The following is a 19,474-nucleotide window of genomic DNA, read 5'->3' on the forward strand; positions in this document are numbered from 1 at the left end:
ATAGATTCTGAGCGCATCGCTCTTGTATAGGAAGACGGAAGCTTCCGGTCTTACAGCCCACCAATAGTTGAAGGCTTGGCTGCTGAACTTTCAGCTTCGAAAACCTTGTCCAAATGGAATACTCCATTGCTATCCTTCTCGACCACACCAACCTCGGTGATGATTCCATCAATCAGTTCTGCAGGAGTGACGTCGAAGGCCGGGTTCCATACCCCAATACCGTTGGCTGCAATGCTGATCGTCTCGACGACGCCTAGATCAAGCGAGACACCATCGTGCCTTGGTCCCTTAACAAGTGTCACTTCTTTTCCGGGCCGCTCTTCAATGACAATGTCTGCTCCGGACTTGGTCTTCAAGTCGATTGTCGTTCGTGGTGCGGCTACAAGAAACTTTACCCCATGATGCCGAGCAAGGATAGCGAGTGAGTATGTGCCGATTTTATTGGCTGTGTCGCCATTTGCGGCTACTCGGTCTGCGCCAACCACTATGCCGGCAATGTTCTCGCTCTTGCCCCGCAACCGAAGCAGGGCCGCCGCCATAGAATCTGTGATGAGAGTGGCCGGTATCTTGTCGTGAACCAGCTCGAATGCTGTCAGTCTAGAGCCTTGGTTGTACGGGCGAGTCTCCGAGCAAAAAGCATGCTTCAGTGAGCCGTTGGCATGCAGTGACCGGATCACACCAAGCGCCGTACCATACCCGGCAGTAGCGAGGGATCTGTAATGTTAGTCGCCTGTACAGACCAAGGGAATCTGGTACGCACCCAGTGTTGCAATGCGTCATCATGCTGACCGGGCCTGCCTTGCCAGCCTCGGTGTTCTTCACGATCCAGTCTGCGCCGTGCTTTCCGATGCTCTCATTGTCGCTCACATCATCGACCAGCATCTGCTCTGCAGCAGCCACATACGCGTCCCGCACAGCCTGTCCATTTACTCCCTCCTTTGCCGCGGCATTTTCTGTGATCTTTTGCAACTTGCCAGCAGCATCTGCAAGGTTGACAGCCGTTGGCCGGCTGGTAACCAGATAGTCCAACTTTTCAATGATGAAGACCTTGACTTCTTCGGCAGCCGAAGGGAGCTTCATGTTGGTCAGTTCGACTGCGAGGGACAGTGCAGCAACAATGGCGATGGCTGGTGCGCCCCGCGTGCGCATGTCCTTAACGGCGTGCCATGCGTCAGTGCTAGAGTAAATGTGATCATACTCTTCAGCATGCGGTAGTTTCAGCTGATCGAGGATTTCGAGCTGACCTCGGGAGTACTTGATTGCCTGGAGCACCATCTTGAATTGCTTGTGTTTGGGTGTGTTGTTCCAGCGACGCAGCAAAAAATTTCAAGATGGTATGTGAGATTGGGTTGCAATTGCCCCAACGTGAGACCCTGGCGCTAGCCCATTGGTGCCACAGACTCCATACAACTGAGGAGTTGCTGGTCACGTTTTCCATGGCAAGCCCGAAGACACTCTGTTTCAACAAGACAGATATGTATGCTTCTGTATTGGCAAACGGGCGCCGTTCACGCATTCCATCCCCGCAGTTCGCCACTTTGTTGAGGGCACTTCGGATGGCGGCATGTGATGCGGCGAGACTAGCCACGTGTGGCTGCAGCCGAGGCTGGGCTCAGCCACAAAGATGCTCTATACGCTCCCATCGGCGATATTGGCCGCAACTTGATTGTTAACCCAATGCAGAGAATGAGGAGAGAGAGCAGCAGTCGAGCAGCATCTGCCCAAAGCTTTCAGCGATGATTACCATGATATACGCGGCTCGGAACGGGACATGTCTTAGATTCCTGGTGTTTTGGCCATTCATCAGGAGGCGATTCGCTTCCAGCCCTACCAGAGCCGCAAAACAAATCCAGGGACCGACGCTTGCAAGGAAGAGTGAATTGGTCATGGTAACTGCATGACGACGCCGACACCTCGACTTGACAGCCAAGTCGCACGGTGCCCAAAAAGCTGCCGCCATGTCCCCTTCTCCTGTTTCCGCACACTTTCTACATATTCCAGCTTCTTGCTCAACCCGAAACCGTTTGCCGCAAACGTGCTGTTGCCGTCCAATCCTTGACCTATTCGGTAACCACGCCCGTCTTTGGCTATACCCGATAGGCGGAGAAAAAAGACCCACAGCCTCACTAATACCCGCTACCCCCAACACCACAAGAAGAGCCCGTGGCCCACCCAGAGGCATTTCCTGAGCACATGCAAACGCTAGCCAATCGCCTTAGCTCGTCGCGCCTCACAAGACACTCGTAGTCTGTCCCCGTACCGGAGAAGATACCGCCACGCGCTCGACTGAACCCCGCCCACCTGTGCGCCGAACTTGTATATCAAATGCCCCTCATGGCACGCTCAAACTCGAGCGTTGGCGTCAGCTCCGCCGTCATGACATCCCAAGAAGAGCCCGTCCAGCCTTCGTACCGAGGTTACGGTACTTTCGCTTCGCAGCGACCGGCGCAACGCCAGAGACGTCATTCATGGCACACGCGCCCTTGCATGCAGGAGGCTGAGAACTTTCAGGTCCTGGTATGTACAACATAAGCCACGTGCTGAAACACTGTCTTCTAGAAGCGCTAACCCCCAGTCCCAGCTTCGAAACTTCCTCACTGAACTCAACTGCCGACTCGATCTTCTCGAAGACTACGGCCACCTCAAGTATGATGCTGGTGTCGAATATGCATACAACACGCTCCTTGCTGTTCGCGAATCATGCTCCAAGATCTCGGATGGCGCAATTGAAGCAGGCCGACGACAGGCTTCGGTGTTCGTCGAGACCCTGGAAGAACGATACAAGGACGCTTTGGAGCGGAAAGAAACACTAGGAGAAAAGGTTTTGGAAGGAATAGTACTCATGGACAACTACCTGACCGAATTCGAGGCGCGCGCATTTGCGCTAGGAGATGCATCCATTGGCACGTATGCGCACGAATTTTACGAGGAAGGTCGGCGGAAAATGGACGAAGGAATCGAAATCGCAAAGGGAGTTGTCGACGGTGGTCTCGACAAAGCGCGACGAGCACGCGAGAATATTGAACTTCGAGTAGAGCACGCCGTCCAACGAGCGCTTGCCCAGGCCAAAGCCCACGGCCTGATTCAATACGAAGACCTACCCGAGCCATGGCGAGTGAATCCCCACATCCTCAAGGGTTACCGCTTCCAAGAAGGAAAATGGGCATGCGTCCGATCCATTTTTGGACTCCACAACGAACTCATCAACATCTGGACGCATCTTCTCGGTTTCGTCATGGTCCTCGCCATCGCCTTTTACTTTTACCCCTCAAGCGCCAACTTCAGCATGTCGACAAAAGCCGACATTTTCATAGCCGCAGTCTTCTTCTTCGCAGCATGCAAGTGCCTAGCTTGCTCCACCATCTGGCACACGATGAACAGCATCTCGCACCAAACACTCCTCGAGCGCTTCGCCTGCGTCGACTACACGGGCATCTCTCTCCTCGTGGCCGCCTCAATCATGACGACCGAATACGCCGCATTCTACTGCGAACCCGTCTCCCGCTGGTCCTACATGTGCATCACTGCGCTCCTCGGCGTCGGCGGCGTCATCCTCCCCTGGCACCCAACCTTCAACCGCGCAGACATGGCCTGGCTCCGCGTCGTCTTCTACTGCTCCCTTGCCCTCACGGGTTTCCTGCCCTTTGGCCAACTCGCCTACACGCGCGGTGTAGCGTGGGCTCAGTACTTTTACGCACCCATCACCAAGAGTTTGCTCGTGTACGTTACCGGCGCTTGTCTGTACGCTAGCAAGACGCCTGAGCGCTTCTTCCCAGGCCTGTTTGATTACATTGGTTGCTCGCATAACATCTGGCATGTTGCTGTGCTAGGGGGTATTATCTTCCATTACATGGCTATGCAGACTATGTTTACTCAAGCTCTTACTAGGGCGCAGACGAGCTGCTCGGTGTATTAAGCATGACCTTTTTCTTCTTCTTTTCTTTCTTTTGTCCCCCCCTTTTTTATCCTCTCTTGGGACATGGGTTTCTTTCTTTCTCCTTTGTCCGCAATTCTTATCCTCGCCCTGCTCGGAGCGTTCGGCATTGTTGAGCGAGTGTGTTGCATTTGCACAAGACGGGTGGTCTATAGACTCTTTTTTTTGTGGTCGAGACGGAAGCACTGGGCTTGCTGGGTGGAAGATGAAGCAGTACAGACATTTGCGTGCTGAGGTTGGTGGTGGTCGTGGTGGTGGAGTTCAATGTTGGAAGGTTGACATTGCCTATATTCTACCTGAATGAATATCACTCTTTTGATATTTCATATGTGGTTACTTGCATTCATGTGGAGTGTTTTTTCTATATTCAATCTTCTTGTGTCATTTTGTCTTCAGTTCGTAGCACCAACGTGGTAGACTATGAATATTGTATTCGTCAATCACCCTACAAGTAAGTGTACAGCAGGGAGGCAGAGCTTGTTCGACAAGGCTCAACGACCCTCCTTTCTATCACATTTGTTTAGATACAACCCTTCTGATGTTTCAAAAATTCATTCCTGAACGCCTTGCGCTATGCATAGAACCTCAAGTCTCCTTCAGTAACTTTTTTCCCCATATCCTCTCATATCTTAAAATTGGTTCATACACCTCAATGGCTATCCGGTACATCGGGCAGCCTCTCGATAACATACTTGCCCTTTGCCACACTAACAATTGGTACACCAGGAATCTTCCTTATCCTCCTCTTGAGATCCCTATCGTTCGTCGCGACAAGATAAATCCTATGCTTCTGCACGCGATCGACAATGCAGTCATCGGCATAAGTTCCCTTGTGATCGCACTTGAGACGCTGCCAGCGCTCGTCACGGGCAATGCGCAGGGCAATGCGGTATTTGGGACCGAGTTTTTCCAGCTCGGCCATGACGCACGTGGTGATGATGGGTGTGGCTTTGGCGTAGAGCAGGTCCATAAGGGCTTTGTCCAGCTCGAGCTTGGCGTGGACGGTGTGGGAGAGAAAGTTGGTGTCTACGAGGACGGAGTAGGGAGGGCCGAGGGCGGTGTTGGCTTGGAAGAAGAGGGCGGAGGAGACTTGTGGGCTGAGAGGTGAGTGTGTAAGCTGTGGGTCTACGAGAGAATCTTTGTAGAGACGGCAGGGTTTCCCGCTGATATGCTCGCGTGAGGGGAAGCAGAGACGTACATTTCGCGCTTCGCCTTGTTCTCTTCTTCCTTCTTCTTAGCTTCTATTTCACCAGCCATCTGGTTCTTCTTTCTGCAGCGCAGTGGTTAGTGCATGTGTGGCGGGAGAGGAGTGGCTGAGCGCCTTGTCGCATACAATCTTGCATCGCGTTGACCTTGGAAAGGATTAGATTAAGTCTATTTTACTTTTCGCGGGGTCAGACGGAGCATACCGACGATTCTTTTGGTGGTCGCAAACTTGCGAGTCTTCTTTGCGACACCCATGATTGCGCCGGGCGGATGTGTACTGGGGGAGGACGGCTCAAAGTGCGCACAGCTTGTGTGTGAATTCTTGTGTTGTGTATATCGTCGTCTTCAGCCACCGATAGCAGTACCGTCAAGGTGGGATGCAGGGTGTGTGTATGGTGTCGTGGTGGTGCTCGCAGATGGCTGCGGCTAGCGCGATTCCTAACTTTTTGATGCCAAGACATGGGGCTGTCGGAATGGCTCGGAACCCTCGGAACTACAGCCAATGAAAAAACAGTATGGCACCGATTCAAGTCGCGCCTACCCTAAGCCCTATACAGCGCGGTACAGGAAGGCGCGGGCAGGCAAATCACGCAGGGCCCAGAATAGAATCGCCGTTCCTGGGCGTTGGCGTCGCCCGTCACCACGCCCTGCATACTGTTGTTTTTCGTCCGCATCCCTGAGCCAGCAACCAGCCCAAGGCAACGTCAACACCGTGCGGCCTGGCCAAAACACTGTAAACCCCTCGTTGCATTTGCATTCACGGCTGCATGGCTGGGTGAAACACTACGGTCAATCTCCCTCGCCCCCATTGCTACCGTGTGTGCATTTCAGTCGCTCGGCTACGCTTCAAACATCACGCGAATCAGGCGCTCAGACGGTCTATTGCCCCCGCGGGTCCTGTGGACTCCGCCCGCCCCTGGTCACGAACCCCGTATTCCAACCCACTCTGCAACCAACCTGTGCTCACACTCCCTTCCTTGTGCCCTCCGTCTCACCCCGTCACTCGTTTTCGGCGCTTCTCATTCCTAATCGATACCACCTGTTACCCGTCCATCTTTCGTCATCTACTGCCTCCCGAAACTCTGCTTTGACTGCGACACTCTGTCGATCCACGAACAGGGCCTCCTGAACCTTTTCCAGCCCTTCTACGCAGCTGCGGGTCATCACTGTACCCGTTGTACGACATCACGCCGCCATGCGTCTCTCGGCAGGCATCATAGGCCTGCTGCTCATAGCCGCTCCGACTGTACTTGCTCAGGGCAACAACGCACCTAACGCACCTAACGCGCCCAACGCACCCGACGGGACAACCACGACGCAACCAAGTAATACCGCTGCAACAACAGCACCTACGGAACGGCCCACAGAGGCCACAACCACAAAAGCTAATGACCAGACTACACAGACGACCGCGAACACGCAAACCTCACAAACCGCTACTTCCGCGACTACCGAGGCTGCGTCAACAACGCAGACCGAAACAGGATCGAGAAGTGTCTTCAATCTTGCCGGAGCTCCCACACTCGCCGGTGTTGGTGTTCCTGTCCCTAAGATCCCAGACACTTCCGGGGCGGCGTTTATGCAGAAATCAAATCTCCCTGATGGAACTGTTTTCATCTGTGTCGGTGCTATCCTCGCCTTTTTCGGCGCCGCTTTGATGGCATGGCGTGGCCTTGTTGCCTGGTCGCTACATCGCTCCGTCAAGCGTGCAGCACTGAGCCAAAGCATGACTGATGTCAAGTCCATGGGAGCCATGCCTCCTAACAAGCGGGGGATGTACAACGTCGTAGGTGCAAACTCTACCATGTCTCTGGATCGCTTAAATGCCGCACCAATTGGCAAGTCTGCAAAGCCTTTTGCGGGTGCTCCCACCAGTTCATCCCAGAGGCCCGTGTCTTCTCTCTTCTTCTCTCCTACTGCTGGTGGCGCCGCTGGCATACGGGATTCAGTAGTCAACCGCTCTTCGGCCTACCTTCCTGCTGGATACTATGCCTCTGGCAACTCAGCGCCTGCCTCCGGATCACCCCAAATGCATGTAGGCGGCCAAAACTCCAACAACCTGTCTGCACTGTCTCTTTCAACACCAGGAAACCGCTTCAGCGCAAGATCTGGCACTTCGCCTCCAGAATCGCCCTCCTTGCCGCCTTCTCGCGGAGGATACCCACGTGCACCTCCATCCAGAGAAGGCCTCTCGGTGTACAAACGCAGCAGCGTTGCTACACTCACCACTCCGGGAAATACACGAAGCGGTGTCTTTGGCCAAGACAACAACCCCAGCCAGCTATCCCTCAACGTACCAGGAGGCACAAATGTCCCTGGTGGTCGCACTCCCAGCGGCTACCTCGAAGACTTGTTTGAACACCACGGCACTAACGGCAACAACGGAACCGAACGATTCTAGAGGGATCTCGAGCAACAGCCAACGAAGCAGCGTGTGCCCAGTGACAGCAGCACTGCGTTGCCCCGCCGTTCGTCGAGCGTGTACCGTCTTGCCTCTGCGGCACGCATGGAGCAACTGAGGCCTTGGTTTTCTTTCTCTGCATCGTCAATGGGGGAGTATTATCGTCTTCGATAGAGTACAGAAGAAAAAAGAGAGAGAAAGAAAAGGAACGGAGCGTGCGGAGTGTGGGGCGTGTGTGTTGGGTTTAAAAAGAGTGAGAAGCAGAGTTCGGAAGAAAAAGGGAGCAAGAAAACACACCCACCATTGTCACCGTTCCGTGTCCTGTCCTTTTCGTTGACCCTTGTTGAGGGGTGGCGCTTATTATCGTCGTACTTTGATCGCGCGTGCACATCCCCATTATCGTGTTTTCTTTTTACCCCAGGGGGTTAGACTTGGAAGGGGGCCCTGTTCCTTCCCCCGTCTTTCCCCCTCCCGCTTCCCCCGTTTGTGATACCTTGTACCAATCTGTTACTTCGTTTCTTTTTTTTTTTCAAAAAACTCTTCTCTTCATCTCTGTTTGCTTTTTGGTATTCCCCATCCCAGTCTGCATATGCTGTGTTACACTACACCCCCCGATGTAATGCATACAAAGTGTAATCGTTGGGTCGTTGGTACTGTAGCCGTTACCCGACTGGGGTGCCGAATAGGCAGACATGGGATTATTGCCTTTTTTTACTCATATCTTTTTATTATTATGCATCTGCATTCTTTGGGCAGTGGTTGTGTTTTTCCTGTTGGGGGGGGGGGGTTGAGGAGTGGGCTAGTTGTGTTGAGGGACGTTGGAGGCGGTGGGAGGAAAGAGAGGAAGAGGCAGGGAGGTTGTACTACGTTTCTTGGCATTATGGTGAGTAATAGAATGAGAACAGTCATGATGGCCAGGGAAGAAAATGTGTAATTGAACTGGAAAGAAGAATGGGCAGAGACGTTTGACATTGTTGGACAAAAAGTGATCAGAGTACATGAGGAAAAACCAAGTTACGAAACACATTGTTTATCTAGTCTATCACTCATGTTGTACATGCAACTTTGCCAAATTCCAGATGCCTATACACGCGCCGCACCCTTTTTTTGTCTATCAACCCATCATGCACGTGTAGATCCCTACATGTTTTGGAAACCCATCACATGCAAAGCAGCATTTGATGTGCGAAAACGCAAGTGATTACCTTGCCCTCTTGGCCATAGCTTTGCGCTTCCTTGCCTCGCCGTTGAGGTTGGATGCCGTGGCGTTCTGAATGGCGGCTTCGTCTTCGGGGAGGTCAGATGAGTTGAGGAGAGGCTCGTCAAGGAGTTCCTTCTTGCCCAAGACACGTCCGACGGACTGGTTGTAGGCGAATTTGGGAAGCTTGAAGAGGAGAGTATCGTAGATGGTGGGCTTGGGTTCCTCGTTGGGCTGGGATATCGTTAGTCTACATATACATGATTGAGTCAAGGGGAGAGGTGTGCACGTACGTCAATCAGGAATTCACCCTTTTGGCCATCCTCAGTCTCGTGTTCCAAGAAGACATTACCGACAGAGTCGACGACGAGGATCTTGCCGTTTTCAGCCACGATGCGCTTCTTGGCTCCCTGGGGACCGGAAACAACCTCTGGCTCGGCCGGAGCGCTGATGCCATCGGTGCGTGCCTTCCTCACAGCTTGGACCTTCTTGGGCTTGCGGGCGTCCTTCTCCATGGCACGTCGCTCGCGACGGTTCCTGGGGATCTGCTCATCAGGGGTGTCGTCAGGCGAGTCAGTTTCGAATTGCTGGGCATTGACGGCGGGGGGAGTGTCGTCGATGCCTGGAATACCCTGGAGGCCACTCTCGTCGCCCCACGCAGTCTTGCGTGCTTGTCGGATATACCTCTCAGCAAACTCCCTGCGGCGCTTCCATCCCATGACGAGGGCGAAGTAGTGGAATCCACCACCAAAGACGGTAAGAAGACCAACAATGACAGAACCAAGACCAGGGCGGAAGCGGTCGTAGTAGTAGCCGGAGCCCTTCCATGCAGGGAAACCGTTCCTCAAGAAGTGATCGTAACGTTCGCGTTCGGGGCCCTGAAGCATCTTGGCGACGACTGACAGCCTCTGGTAGGCGGCTGTGACCTTTTGCACATGAGCCTCGATTTCCCTGTTTGATGGCTGCTTGCCGACAGAGGTTCCCTTCTTCTTGTTCTTTTTCGCATAGTTGGCAACAAATGTCTGGCGAGCCTTGTCAGGGTGGAGGTCGCGCGACTTCTTGCGGAAGGCTTTGGTCAATTGGTCTTGCGACGCGTTAGGCTTGACACCGAGGAGATCGTAAAAAGTGACATTTTGGCCCTCGACTTTGGCGACTTCGTCACGCAGGCGGAAGATTTCGTGGTCTGGCGTCAGCTGTCAGCAAATAGCTTATAGGTTGTTGCAACTGGCTGCACCCATGCGCCTCGTCGCAAATCTGGCCCGAAGCAGGCAATTGAACGAAGGCACAGCTGGATTGACAAAATTAGAAATTTACACACCTTCTTTAGTCCAGGCAGCGGCAAATGCAGCGAAGATGCACAGCACCAGTGCAAGCACCGCGTGGGATCTCATGGCTGAGGGAGGTTGTGGTGGAACTGCTCGCAGGTGATAGGGAGCAGATGTTCAATAGTCGTGCGGTGAGACCGCTGGGAGAAGGGAACGTGGCCCAATGGCTCTAGGCCTGTAATAAATGAGACAGCGGCGTTGCAGCTCGCTGCAAGGGGATAAATATGCGCTCACTTGCTAGCACTACTCTTGAGATTTCCGCAAAAGTCAAGGTGGCCTTCCATGCTCCAATGAAACCCGCCCATCTCAGAACCGACTAAGGGGGCTGACGGCTCGCTCGGTGGCTTGGGTGAGGGCAGCACGACCCTGAGCCACGGGATTCGCGGCAGGGGCAGGGACAGCCAACAAAAGTTGCCATATCGGCGACGACACCCATTCCACTTCCTTCTACACCACACTCTCTTCTCTTCCTCGGCCTCTACGCACGCCGCGTCACCTTCCCAAGCCTCGTACGACTAATTCTCATCCCGTAAGGCAGCCGTTTACTACATTAATTGCCCCTCCTCCCCCTGCACTGAGGACACATCTCCAACCCGTTCTTCTCCTCCTATATCGCCAGCAGCTAACCACGGTTTCGCCTGTAGATTTCCAGCACAGCAATAGGCCTTTTTTCCACTCCCGACGACTGTTTCCACGCACCACCACCACCCACCTTCCACACACACTTCCCAACTACACACCCTCCACCATGTCGCGTTTCAGCATTCCCATCGATGCGCTAACCTCGCGGATGAACTTTGGCGGTCGCTTTGACAGCCTGCGCTCCACGTCGGTCTCGTCGCGCTTCGCCAATCTGCGACCCATTAGCGAGTTTTTCGATGTCAAGCGCATGTCCAAGCCCGCCAACTTTGGCGAAGTTCAGAGCAGAGTCAACTACAACCTGGGCTACTTCTCAAGCAACTATGCTGCCGTCTTTGTCATGCTCAGCATATACAGCTTGCTCACCAACCTGATGCTCCTTTTTGTTATCTGTCTGGTGGTCGGAGGCATGTACGGTATCGGCAAGCTTGAGGGCAATGATCTTGAACTTGGCAGCTGGCGCGCAACCACTTCTCAACTATACACCACGCTGTTTGTCATTGCAATTCCTCTCGGTCTCTGGGCCTCACCCTTCACCACTGTTCTCTGGCTCATTGGAGCAACTGGCGTGACTGTCGTGGGCCACGCCGCATTCATGGACAAGCCAATCGAGTCAGCTTTTTCCGAGGAGGCGGTCTAGGTGGTCGGCCGCGAACTCCTTACACTATGCCCCACTGGGGAAGACCACCAGGGGGCTCGTCGGGTGTGGGGAGATACTTTGAGGGGGTGGACGACGTGCATAGATTTCAAGAATTGTCAAGCGATGACGAAAATGGCGGTGTTACAATAGACGGGGCGTTTGAACCGGCTTTGAATGGCAAGAAGATTGATCCAGATGAACTATACTTTAATGATATGGATATTAGAGCGTGGGAAAGGAGGACATCAGCTTTAGCGGACTCTACGCACGGGCCTGTGCATGGTTATCGAGGTTATCATGAAGAGTACTTTGGCGGACCGGGCGAAACGATCAACCCGGCCGAAGTGGAAGAGATGCTCTTTCGGCGGGTACTTGACAAGATCCGCGTAGCCCGGGCAGCAGGGAATACAGATGTTTCACTCAGTGCGGAAGAACTCGACGCATATCAATCACGACTCTATGGTGCACGAGCCCCTGCGGTACGTCCCGAGCCGCAGCCTCGACCTAGCAGTGCTTCATCACCCAACGATACCGCTAGTGTTTTGAGCTACGATGCGACTGGGAAGCATGATGCTTTGTCGCGTTCAAAGAAGAGCCAGCAGCGAACGTCGATGCTCGGCTCCAAGTCCAAGAAGGAAAAGCGGCCGAGTGCGCACAAACGTACGTCGACTGCATCCACGACAGAAAGTCATGCAATGCCGCCCGGCTTCGTTGTGCCTGGTCCAGACGGACAACCTACTTATGCACCGATTAATGCATATGAAGGCAGTCTGGTCCGTGGGCAAGGACCTGTGCATCCAGCATCCCGTTCGGCGTCTGATAATGGCCGCCACGTACCCATGCCTCTGCACCGCGCTCCTTCCATCAATATGCTAGGCTCATTTCCGGAATCGGTTTACGACTTTCAGCCTGAATCGCCTCCGGTGCCAGACAATCAGACATCATATCGACAAGCAGCCTACGAAGCTGATGTGCCAACCAACGCCCACACCAGATCATCGTCTATTCAGTCTGCCCGCCTTGTGCCATTCCCTGTGGAGCCGTACCAGTATCACAACTTTAGTCCAACTTCGTCTTCATCGCCAACTTCACCTCAACCGCAATACACTCGAAGTCTTAGCTCGGTGGTTTCGGAGGCCAGCTATGCATCGGTTCCACGGCGTGTTCCCCCGGCTCCTCCTCTAGCTCCTGCACCAGTACCAGTACGGCGAGTGGCAGATGTTGTTGTCAGTCAAGAAGGACGCACCGATGTAGTAACTCCGGGCACGCAGCCTTCTGGCTCCGCGACTGCTGTGCAAGTCCAAGGAAAGACAAAAGACAGTGGCAGTGGTCACGGAGGTGAGCGACGGCGCAAGGGAGGTAAAAGTAGTAAGAAGAAAGGCTGAGAGTGTGATGGTGTGCTGCTACCTCGTCACGAGTCGAATCTTGATTCTCGATGGCTTCCCGATGTGGCGTGTTGGATTCAACTATCTAGTATCTTGGTGAGCGTTGGATGACAGCAGACCGGAGTCAGACGTAGCCACGTATGTAGTGGGCCCTATTGTATTCGTGGTGTCCAAGCAACTCTATCTTTTAATTTTCTCCACTACCTGTGTGCTGTCCCGAACAGTCAGCCGATTTGAGCGTGCAAACGGCACCAGGGCCATCTCAAGAGGGCAAAGACAGCATGCAAGAACGCATCCATGTGCTGGATCGAGACCCCTGCACGACTTGTTGAATACCATGTTGCGTATGCTGCATCTGCAACGGTTGGTCTCGAACGTCTGTCTTGCATTTCTGACCCATTCGTGGCACAGGGATGGTGAGCGCGGGCCTACACAAGGAAAGAATGCACAACGAAGACGTTTCTTCTTTCCACTACCATGCGAAGATTTTTTTCCATCATCTTGGTTGAAAACAAGGAAGCGGGACGGACACTCTGGCAGCGTCTTTTTGTCGTATACTACTACATACACTGGCTGTCTAGCGGGTCGTGCATAAGGGTTCACGCACAACATCGCACACGTGCATGTGCACAATGGCTTCGGCACAAGTCGCCAGCGGGCCCAGTTGGGGGTGCCGGGCGGCAACGTACCTGCAGGGATGGATAGTAACGTGAGGCCAAAGAGGCCCCAAGTCAGCAAAGAGCGGTCAGTTAGTCCCTCCAAGCGTGCTGCGAGTCTGCGACGATCATTCCTCCGCTCCACAAGTTCGCGCGCATATCTTTCACCAGCCCGAGCTGTCACCCGCCATTCTCGACCAGCCAATTCGTTACCCCAACCGTGCGAACAAGACTGTATTTATGGTCCCTTTGCCGTGTTGACGTGGTCCTTGTCAAGTCATTCATTTCTCCACCCGCTGTGCACGGCCACGCATCTGGTGCCATAGCTTTGTTCGGGCGACGATACATACATATAGGGCTGTCACCGATTCTTCTTGTCTGCTCGCCTCGTAAAAAAACGGGGCTAGCTAGCTGAGCCGAACCGACCGCCCAAGAGCCCGACATCAGATTGGGCGACAGAAACGAGGCAAAGAAGAAAATACCAGTACAGACGACAGAGAAAGAGACCGACAGGATTGATTGAAGCCCAAAAGAGACCCACTTTCTTCACCGGCATTACCACTGTCTTTTGAAACAAGGGCGCTGTCCAAGGCTTTTAGTGAATATCTTGCGCTGGCCAACCCGCAACTCTGACAACAACAACAACCACCAACATCAAAAAACAGTCATACTTGCAGTTGTTTCACAAAGGCATCGCCACATCTGGGCCAATCCGTCCCATTACAATCGGTCACCACTGCACCTGAATGCGCTGGGCCGACAATTACACTTTACAGCACCGCATCCCGCCTTCGGTTGCCCGCGCCCACGCCTCTACTAAACAAGGTCCCGCCTCCACAAAAGGCGCCTTGCCACTCACTGCTTGCCTCCGACCAAAACCAATCCTCCTTCTTCCTGCACCTGCATCCTCATCCTCATCCTCAACTCCGATCTTGACCCCGGGCTCCAACAATTCAAAGCATCCACGCGCCACCATGGGCAGCAGCTGGAACCCCTTTTCCGTCTCGCCCAACCGGCGCTCGTCGTCATACCGTCCGGGCTACGCCTCGTCGTCGTACTCGTCGTCGTCGCGCCACCACAGCTCGACATCGCGGTACAAGCGCTCGCCCCGCGACAACTACATGCAGCACCTGTACAAGAAGCTGCAGCACTTTTTGCGCGAAATCTGGCGCTACGCCCAGCGCCACCCGTACAAGGTCTTCTTCATGATCATCATGCCCCTCGTCTCGGGCGGCGTCCTGCACAAGCTCGCCCGCCAATTCGGCGTCAACCTCCCCCAAATGGGCAACCAGCCCCAACACCGCGGTAGCACCGCCGGCGGATACTACGGCAGCCAAGGCTACGGCCGCGACACATATACCTCGTCCTCCTCGCGACGGAGCGGCGCTCCCCCGACAAACGCCCCTGCCAACGGCGGCGGCGGCATGATGGCCAGCCTGCAAAACATGGATATGGACAAGGTCGCCGGCGGCATCGGCGGTCTGGCAACCCTGGCGAGTATGGCGTCTAAATTCGTCTAAACAGACGACACCTTGTTCCAGCAGGAGATGAAGGGTTAACCAAATTTTTTCTTCTTTCAATCTAGGAACCGCGGAGAATATCTTTACCATTGCCAGAGTCGTTGGCAGCTTGTCTAGAGGTGATATGGGCTCGTTTTGAGAGAGAGTTTTTTATATATATCCACCGAAACGGGATGAAGAGCTTGGGGATTTATGTCGTCAAAGAGATGTTGCTGGTGATAGGGTGGGGAGGAGACAAGATGAGAAGAAGGAGGTGAAAAAAAGGGGGACTACGTGAAAGAGATGGCGAGATATAACATATACGTGGGGTTGTGTACGACTTTATGATGGATAACGATTTGGAAAGGGTTTTTTTTTGGTATTTGTTTGGATCTATCCTAGATTCATAATTTTCTACTTGTTTATTTGTTTTGGTGCCAATTTTTATTTTTTGGCTTTAGAGATATCCCCTCCCTTGTGGAAGAGGTTAGGCTATTAAGCCTTATCACTACTTTCATGAGGCCGCAATTGCAAAATCATTCAACTCCGTTCTTCGGGTTTCCACGCTGCTCATAAGGTGTCACTTCCTGCCCTAAGTTCAAAGATGCCATATTGTATCAAAACGTCATATCGTATTCGTATCCCAAACCCAACCTAAGAACAAATATGGAATAAAAGGGTTCGAAATCATTTCTCCTTCTCCAGGATATCCCATCGTCATCATTTAGTAATCATCATAACCTTAAGCTCATCCATTTCGCGCCCAAACCCTCCCCCAAAAGCCCAACCTCGTAATCTCCCCCTTAGGCAGAAACCACATTAGCAAAAACCTTAGCGGCAAGACTACTCAGCAGCCTCGCCTTATCCGCCTGCGGCATCTCCTGAAAGACCGCATAGACACTCTTGCCCTTGGCATCCCTAACCGCGCCCAATCGATTTCCCGCGACAGCCCCGGCAACCATACCGGGAAAATTGGCAACAATGAATCCCATAGCGCCACCGCTGAGTCCACCGACTAGACTCCAGAACTTGCCTGTAGGATGAGCCTCTGCGTCCGCCATACCCTCTTCGCGCAGCATCTCCTCAAAGATGCCGCCGAACTGCTCTTCGGAGAAGCGGTTGTGCGATTCTTCCGTTGTGCCTGCTGGCGCGGACCCAAAGCCGAAGGCGGACCAAGGGAAGCCTTGAGCGAATCCTGTACCGGCACCCGCGTTGGCGTTGGCATTGTGAGGTATCTCCTCATCAAACTCCGGGTCGGGCGTTGCGGTGGTGCCTGTGAAGCTGTTGTATGTACGTGCGGCGTCGTAGTCGCGGCGGCGCGTGGCGTCCGAGAGTGTGTAGTATGCGTCGTTGATTTGCTGGAAGCGCTTTGTGCGGCTTGCGCGCTCCGGTGAGTCTGAGGGCACGCGGTCTGGGTGGTGTTTTAGTGCTGCTCTGGTGAGGTGCACATGGTTTGTTAGAGAATGGACGTTTTCTTGAGAGGTGAGTGTAGTATAGGCAATGGTTTACTTTTTGTAGGCATCGCGGATTTGCTGTTGCGAGGCTTTGACGTCGATTTCAAGGACTTTATCTGAGGTGTTGCGTGAGATTGCAGTAATATGGTGTGAATTCGTGTGAGTGCCTTACAGTAGTCTACTGAAGATGCTGTGGAGTGTTAGCTGAAGGCCTGCCCGTTAGGCTGCTGTGAAGCTCACCCATGATGCAAAGGGGCTTGATCGACCGAAATCTGAAGATACGGCTGTCTAGAACTTAGGTACAGAGTAACTTCGAGTGGGGCGTTAGGTAGATTGCTTGGTATGAAGGAGTGATAGGTAGTAACGTGGCGCATGGTGGGAGTCAAGATTCAGGTACGCGGGTTCAGATAGCAATGACGTAGACGCGAACTTGACCAACGTTTGCACGTGAAGCAACCGCTTTGTAACTGCACCCCAAAATAGACCCGTACATATTATATAATTTGTGCAATTAATACTCGCCTGATCTAGTCGAACAAGAAATATGAAACAAATGTCCAGCACACAAGGCTACAGAGAAGACACGGTAGTCCCCAACTACCCAGCTACCAAGATGCCCACGTTACAGACAGCACATAAACGTAGCATCCATAACTAACCACATTCTCATACACACTCAATTACAATGAGATAGCAATTATGATCATAGGTAATGTGGCGCCGCTCTTACCCACCAGGTATCATACAACAAGCCAGTCTTCCAAAACCTTCCAGCACAACCTCGAAACACTCGTTCGATATATCCAATATTAACTTTCCTCCAGAATTAGAACAAAACATGCTACTTTAGCTGTACATCAATGTCATACAATCTAGCAGGCATGTTCAACGTCGGAAGCTAGAGCTCAGTCCAGAAAAGGCATCAGGCGAATGGCGTCCACCCATTAGTCCAGCAAAATCCACACTCTCGTTGCTAACATGTCTCACGCCCGGTGTCTGTGCAGCAGACAAAGCTTGGCCTTGGGGCGCAGCAGACATGCTAGCAAATGGGTTTGACTGGCCGGGTGCTTGCGTGACTGGTGCAGCTGGCACCGGAGCCTGTGCACCTGTTGGTTGAACTTGTTGCTGTGCTGGCTGCTGAGATGTCGCTTGTGGTTGGTTGTACAAGGAGAGAATCGAAGCGTTCTTATCAAATGGGTTGGAACTTTGTTGCTGGTACAACTGTTGTTGATTCTGGAAGCTTTGCTGCTGGTTCTGGTAATTTTGAACAGGGGTCTGGGCTTGGTAACCAGATTGGCTTTGCCAAGGGTTTGCTGGCTGAGTCAAAACTTGACTTTGTTGTTGTTGTAGCTGCTGTTGCTGTTGCTGTTGCGACCATGGGTTAGGCATTTGCTGCTGAGGTGCAACTGTCTGTGGCTGTGCTGCCTGCTGCTGGAAGGGCGATTGTCCGAAAGGATTCGAGTTTGCGATATTGGTCGGTGTGAATATTTGGCTTTGAGACGACTTTAGAAAGGGGTTTCCTGGACTTGAAGGGCTTGACATGGACTGGTACTGCGGTTGCTGTGGTGCCATGAAGGAGTTGTACTGCTCAGGTACCTGTGGCATAGAGGGTTGCGCGAAAGGTTGGAGATATGGGTTCGTTTGAGCGTACGAGGTTTGTGATTGTCCATAACCGCCAGTTCGGTTTGGAAACAGGGGTTGTTGTTGAGGCTGTAAGCTCGAGACTTGCATACCTTGGAAAGATTGCTCGAGACTTTGCTGCTGTTGCTGCTGTTCCCAGGGATTTGGCATGTATCCAACGCTTTGCTGTCGTTGTTGCTGCTGCTGCTGCTGCTGGGGGACCTGCTGCTGGGTGTAACCTTGGGATGCCTGCGATAAGAATGGATTGTAGGAATTTGAAGGATATGACTGCTGTCCTTGAGCGCCTCCATAGAATGCCTGCTGTTGAGGAGCTTGCGCTTGTGCGTCTAGAGCATCAAAGGGATTTGTGGACGATGAGGCGGCGGGTGCATTGTCGAAAGATAGGCCGTTGGCCACGGGCTTCGTAGGCGGAGTTGGTGTGGTACTTCTTGATTTGACAGGATTTTGTTCGCCCAGTCGGATCAGAGCCTCGACTGCTCGATCGAGGTTCCCATTTAGACCCTTTAATACAGTGGAGTTGCGCTTTTCGTCTGGAAAGCCCATGTCCCGAAGTGTGGCTAATTTGGAGTCCATGCCGTCGCCGGATGTATGTACATTTGAGCCAAACACGCGGGAAGGCTTGTTTACTCGGGGCGGGGACAAATCTTGTCGGAATTCTTCCAGGCCTGGGGAGATGGGAGGTGTTATGTTGCGCGGCGAAGTTGCGGCTTTACGCAGCCCGAATCCAAAGCGACCACTTGGCTTCGGTGGTAATGGCGGCGGTCGGTCTTCTGAGCTCGTGCTACCCGTGTTTTGTCGTGTGCCTGGCCGTGAATCGTTGAGGTATATTCTCTGCTCGTACTTTGCCCTGATGTAGCGTTCCATAGCACTGTCTACCTCGTCGATGTCGATGGGTATTTGCGGCTTGACGTTACGGGGGTTGTATGTCTTGTTAGACTCGACATTGCCGATGCGCTTCATGTTCTACAGCATTGATCAGCACCCAGATAATCATACTGCGTGTCGCGTCTCTTACATCAACTTGGGCGTTGTCCCACTTGTCCATGCTCAACGACTTGACTTTGGAGATGTGCGTGCCCAGCTTGCGATGCAAGGCTGCGCATCGCATGCACAGGAAGATGCCCAGCTATAGCACATGTCAGCGTCCGGTTCGTAGTCGGGAGATGGGTGTCGGGCCAAGGAATGTGGGAGACTCACGCTCCAGCTTGCCCATCCTGCGTAGCCGTTGTTAGCGTGTGTGTATGTGTGGAACGAGATGCGCCTGGGGACTGCATACCTGGATTGCGCGCGCCGCAGTCTGCGCAGTTTCCATTTCCAGGAACAGACTTGATGAGTTCCTGTAATGTGCGCTCGTTACGCGCCTGCTGGCGTTTGTTCAGGGCAGACGCCATGTCGTGTCGAGAGAGGAAGCGGTTGGGCGTCGGAGGTAGAGTCGGGAGATCGGTTGAAGGTGCACGGGAGCAATGCGCGGGGAGAAAGGGGGCTCGAGGGACGGC

General features: G+C 53.2%; 13 protein-coding genes across 13 annotated transcripts; 6 read left to right on the plus strand and 7 right to left on the minus strand.

Moving 5' to 3' along the window:
* Window positions 1-50: 50 nt before the first annotated feature.
* COCVIDRAFT_86317 (hypothetical protein) lies at window positions 51-1,275 on the minus strand (the record flags this gene model as incomplete). The annotated part of the gene is made up of 2 exons (XM_014706100.1): window positions 51-714; window positions 761-1,275. The coding sequence occupies 2 exons, from the start codon at window positions 1,273-1,275 to the stop codon at window positions 51-53; spliced, it is 1,179 nt and encodes a 392-aa protein (XP_014561586.1).
* A 1,059-nt stretch (window positions 1,276-2,334) lies between these two features.
* On the plus strand, window positions 2,335-3,916 carry COCVIDRAFT_22537 (hypothetical protein; the record flags this gene model as incomplete). The annotated part of the gene is made up of 2 exons (XM_014705992.1): window positions 2,335-2,517; window positions 2,582-3,916. 2 exons carry the CDS (start codon window positions 2,335-2,337, stop codon window positions 3,914-3,916), a joined length of 1,518 nt encoding a protein of 505 aa, XP_014561478.1.
* A 667-nt stretch (window positions 3,917-4,583) lies between these two features.
* On the minus strand, window positions 4,584-5,395 carry COCVIDRAFT_11969 (hypothetical protein; the record flags this gene model as incomplete). The annotated part of the gene is made up of 4 exons (XM_014705966.1): window positions 4,584-5,031; window positions 5,133-5,204; window positions 5,268-5,286; window positions 5,344-5,395. 4 exons carry the CDS (start codon window positions 5,393-5,395, stop codon window positions 4,584-4,586), a joined length of 591 nt encoding a protein of 196 aa, XP_014561452.1.
* A 940-nt stretch (window positions 5,396-6,335) lies between these two features.
* Window positions 6,336-7,541, plus strand: COCVIDRAFT_86562 (hypothetical protein; the record flags this gene model as incomplete). Its single annotated transcript, XM_014706101.1, has 2 exons — window positions 6,336-6,465; window positions 6,526-7,541. 2 exons carry the CDS (start codon window positions 6,336-6,338, stop codon window positions 7,539-7,541), a joined length of 1,146 nt encoding a protein of 381 aa, XP_014561587.1.
* Window positions 7,542-7,699: 158 nt separating this feature from the next.
* On the minus strand, window positions 7,700-7,897 carry COCVIDRAFT_86378 (hypothetical protein; the record flags this gene model as incomplete). The annotated part of the gene is made up of 1 exon (XM_014706102.1): window positions 7,700-7,897. A coding segment is annotated over one exon (198 nt), but the record flags the coding sequence as incomplete, so codon positions are not given.
* A 355-nt stretch (window positions 7,898-8,252) lies between these two features.
* Window positions 8,253-8,420, minus strand: COCVIDRAFT_86485 (hypothetical protein; the record flags this gene model as incomplete). Its single annotated transcript, XM_014706103.1, has 1 exon — window positions 8,253-8,420. One exon carries the CDS (start codon window positions 8,418-8,420, stop codon window positions 8,253-8,255), a length of 168 nt encoding a protein of 55 aa, XP_014561589.1.
* A 322-nt stretch (window positions 8,421-8,742) lies between these two features.
* COCVIDRAFT_86483 (hypothetical protein) lies at window positions 8,743-10,130 on the minus strand (the record flags this gene model as incomplete). Its single annotated transcript, XM_014706104.1, has 3 exons — window positions 8,743-8,973; window positions 9,033-9,922; window positions 10,058-10,130. 3 exons carry the CDS (start codon window positions 10,128-10,130, stop codon window positions 8,743-8,745), a joined length of 1,194 nt encoding a protein of 397 aa, XP_014561590.1.
* A 682-nt stretch (window positions 10,131-10,812) lies between these two features.
* On the plus strand, window positions 10,813-11,343 carry COCVIDRAFT_86538 (hypothetical protein; the record flags this gene model as incomplete). Its single annotated transcript, XM_014706105.1, has 1 exon — window positions 10,813-11,343. One exon carries the CDS (start codon window positions 10,813-10,815, stop codon window positions 11,341-11,343), a length of 531 nt encoding a protein of 176 aa, XP_014561591.1.
* A 26-nt stretch (window positions 11,344-11,369) lies between these two features.
* COCVIDRAFT_33578 (hypothetical protein) lies at window positions 11,370-12,728 on the plus strand (the record flags this gene model as incomplete). The annotated part of the gene is made up of 1 exon (XM_014706106.1): window positions 11,370-12,728. One exon carries the CDS (start codon window positions 11,370-11,372, stop codon window positions 12,726-12,728), a length of 1,359 nt encoding a protein of 452 aa, XP_014561592.1.
* Window positions 12,729-13,517: 789 nt separating this feature from the next.
* Window positions 13,518-13,799, plus strand: COCVIDRAFT_86471 (hypothetical protein; the record flags this gene model as incomplete). Its single annotated transcript, XM_014706107.1, has 1 exon — window positions 13,518-13,799. A coding segment is annotated over one exon (282 nt), but the record flags the coding sequence as incomplete, so codon positions are not given.
* Window positions 13,800-14,130: 331 nt separating this feature from the next.
* On the plus strand, window positions 14,131-14,904 carry COCVIDRAFT_11973 (hypothetical protein; the record flags this gene model as incomplete). Its single annotated transcript, XM_014705967.1, has 1 exon — window positions 14,131-14,904. One exon carries the CDS (start codon window positions 14,131-14,133, stop codon window positions 14,902-14,904), a length of 774 nt encoding a protein of 257 aa, XP_014561453.1.
* Window positions 14,905-15,686: 782 nt separating this feature from the next.
* COCVIDRAFT_22544 (hypothetical protein) lies at window positions 15,687-16,711 on the minus strand (the record flags this gene model as incomplete). Its single annotated transcript, XM_014705993.1, has 4 exons — window positions 15,687-16,317; window positions 16,393-16,453; window positions 16,520-16,527; window positions 16,578-16,711. 4 exons carry the CDS (start codon window positions 16,709-16,711, stop codon window positions 15,687-15,689), a joined length of 834 nt encoding a protein of 277 aa, XP_014561479.1.
* A 511-nt stretch (window positions 16,712-17,222) lies between these two features.
* On the minus strand, window positions 17,223-19,369 carry COCVIDRAFT_86491 (hypothetical protein; the record flags this gene model as incomplete). Its single annotated transcript, XM_014706108.1, has 4 exons — window positions 17,223-18,941; window positions 18,994-19,104; window positions 19,176-19,192; window positions 19,255-19,369. The coding sequence occupies 4 exons, from the start codon at window positions 19,367-19,369 to the stop codon at window positions 17,223-17,225; spliced, it is 1,962 nt and encodes a 653-aa protein (XP_014561594.1).
* Between the last annotated feature and the right edge of the window lie 105 nt (window positions 19,370-19,474).

The sequence above is a fragment of the Bipolaris victoriae genome (genome assembly GCF_000527765.1).
Source record: "Bipolaris victoriae FI3 unplaced genomic scaffold scaffold_5, whole genome shotgun sequence".
Taxonomy (NCBI): domain Eukaryota; kingdom Fungi; phylum Ascomycota; class Dothideomycetes; order Pleosporales; family Pleosporaceae; genus Bipolaris; species Bipolaris victoriae.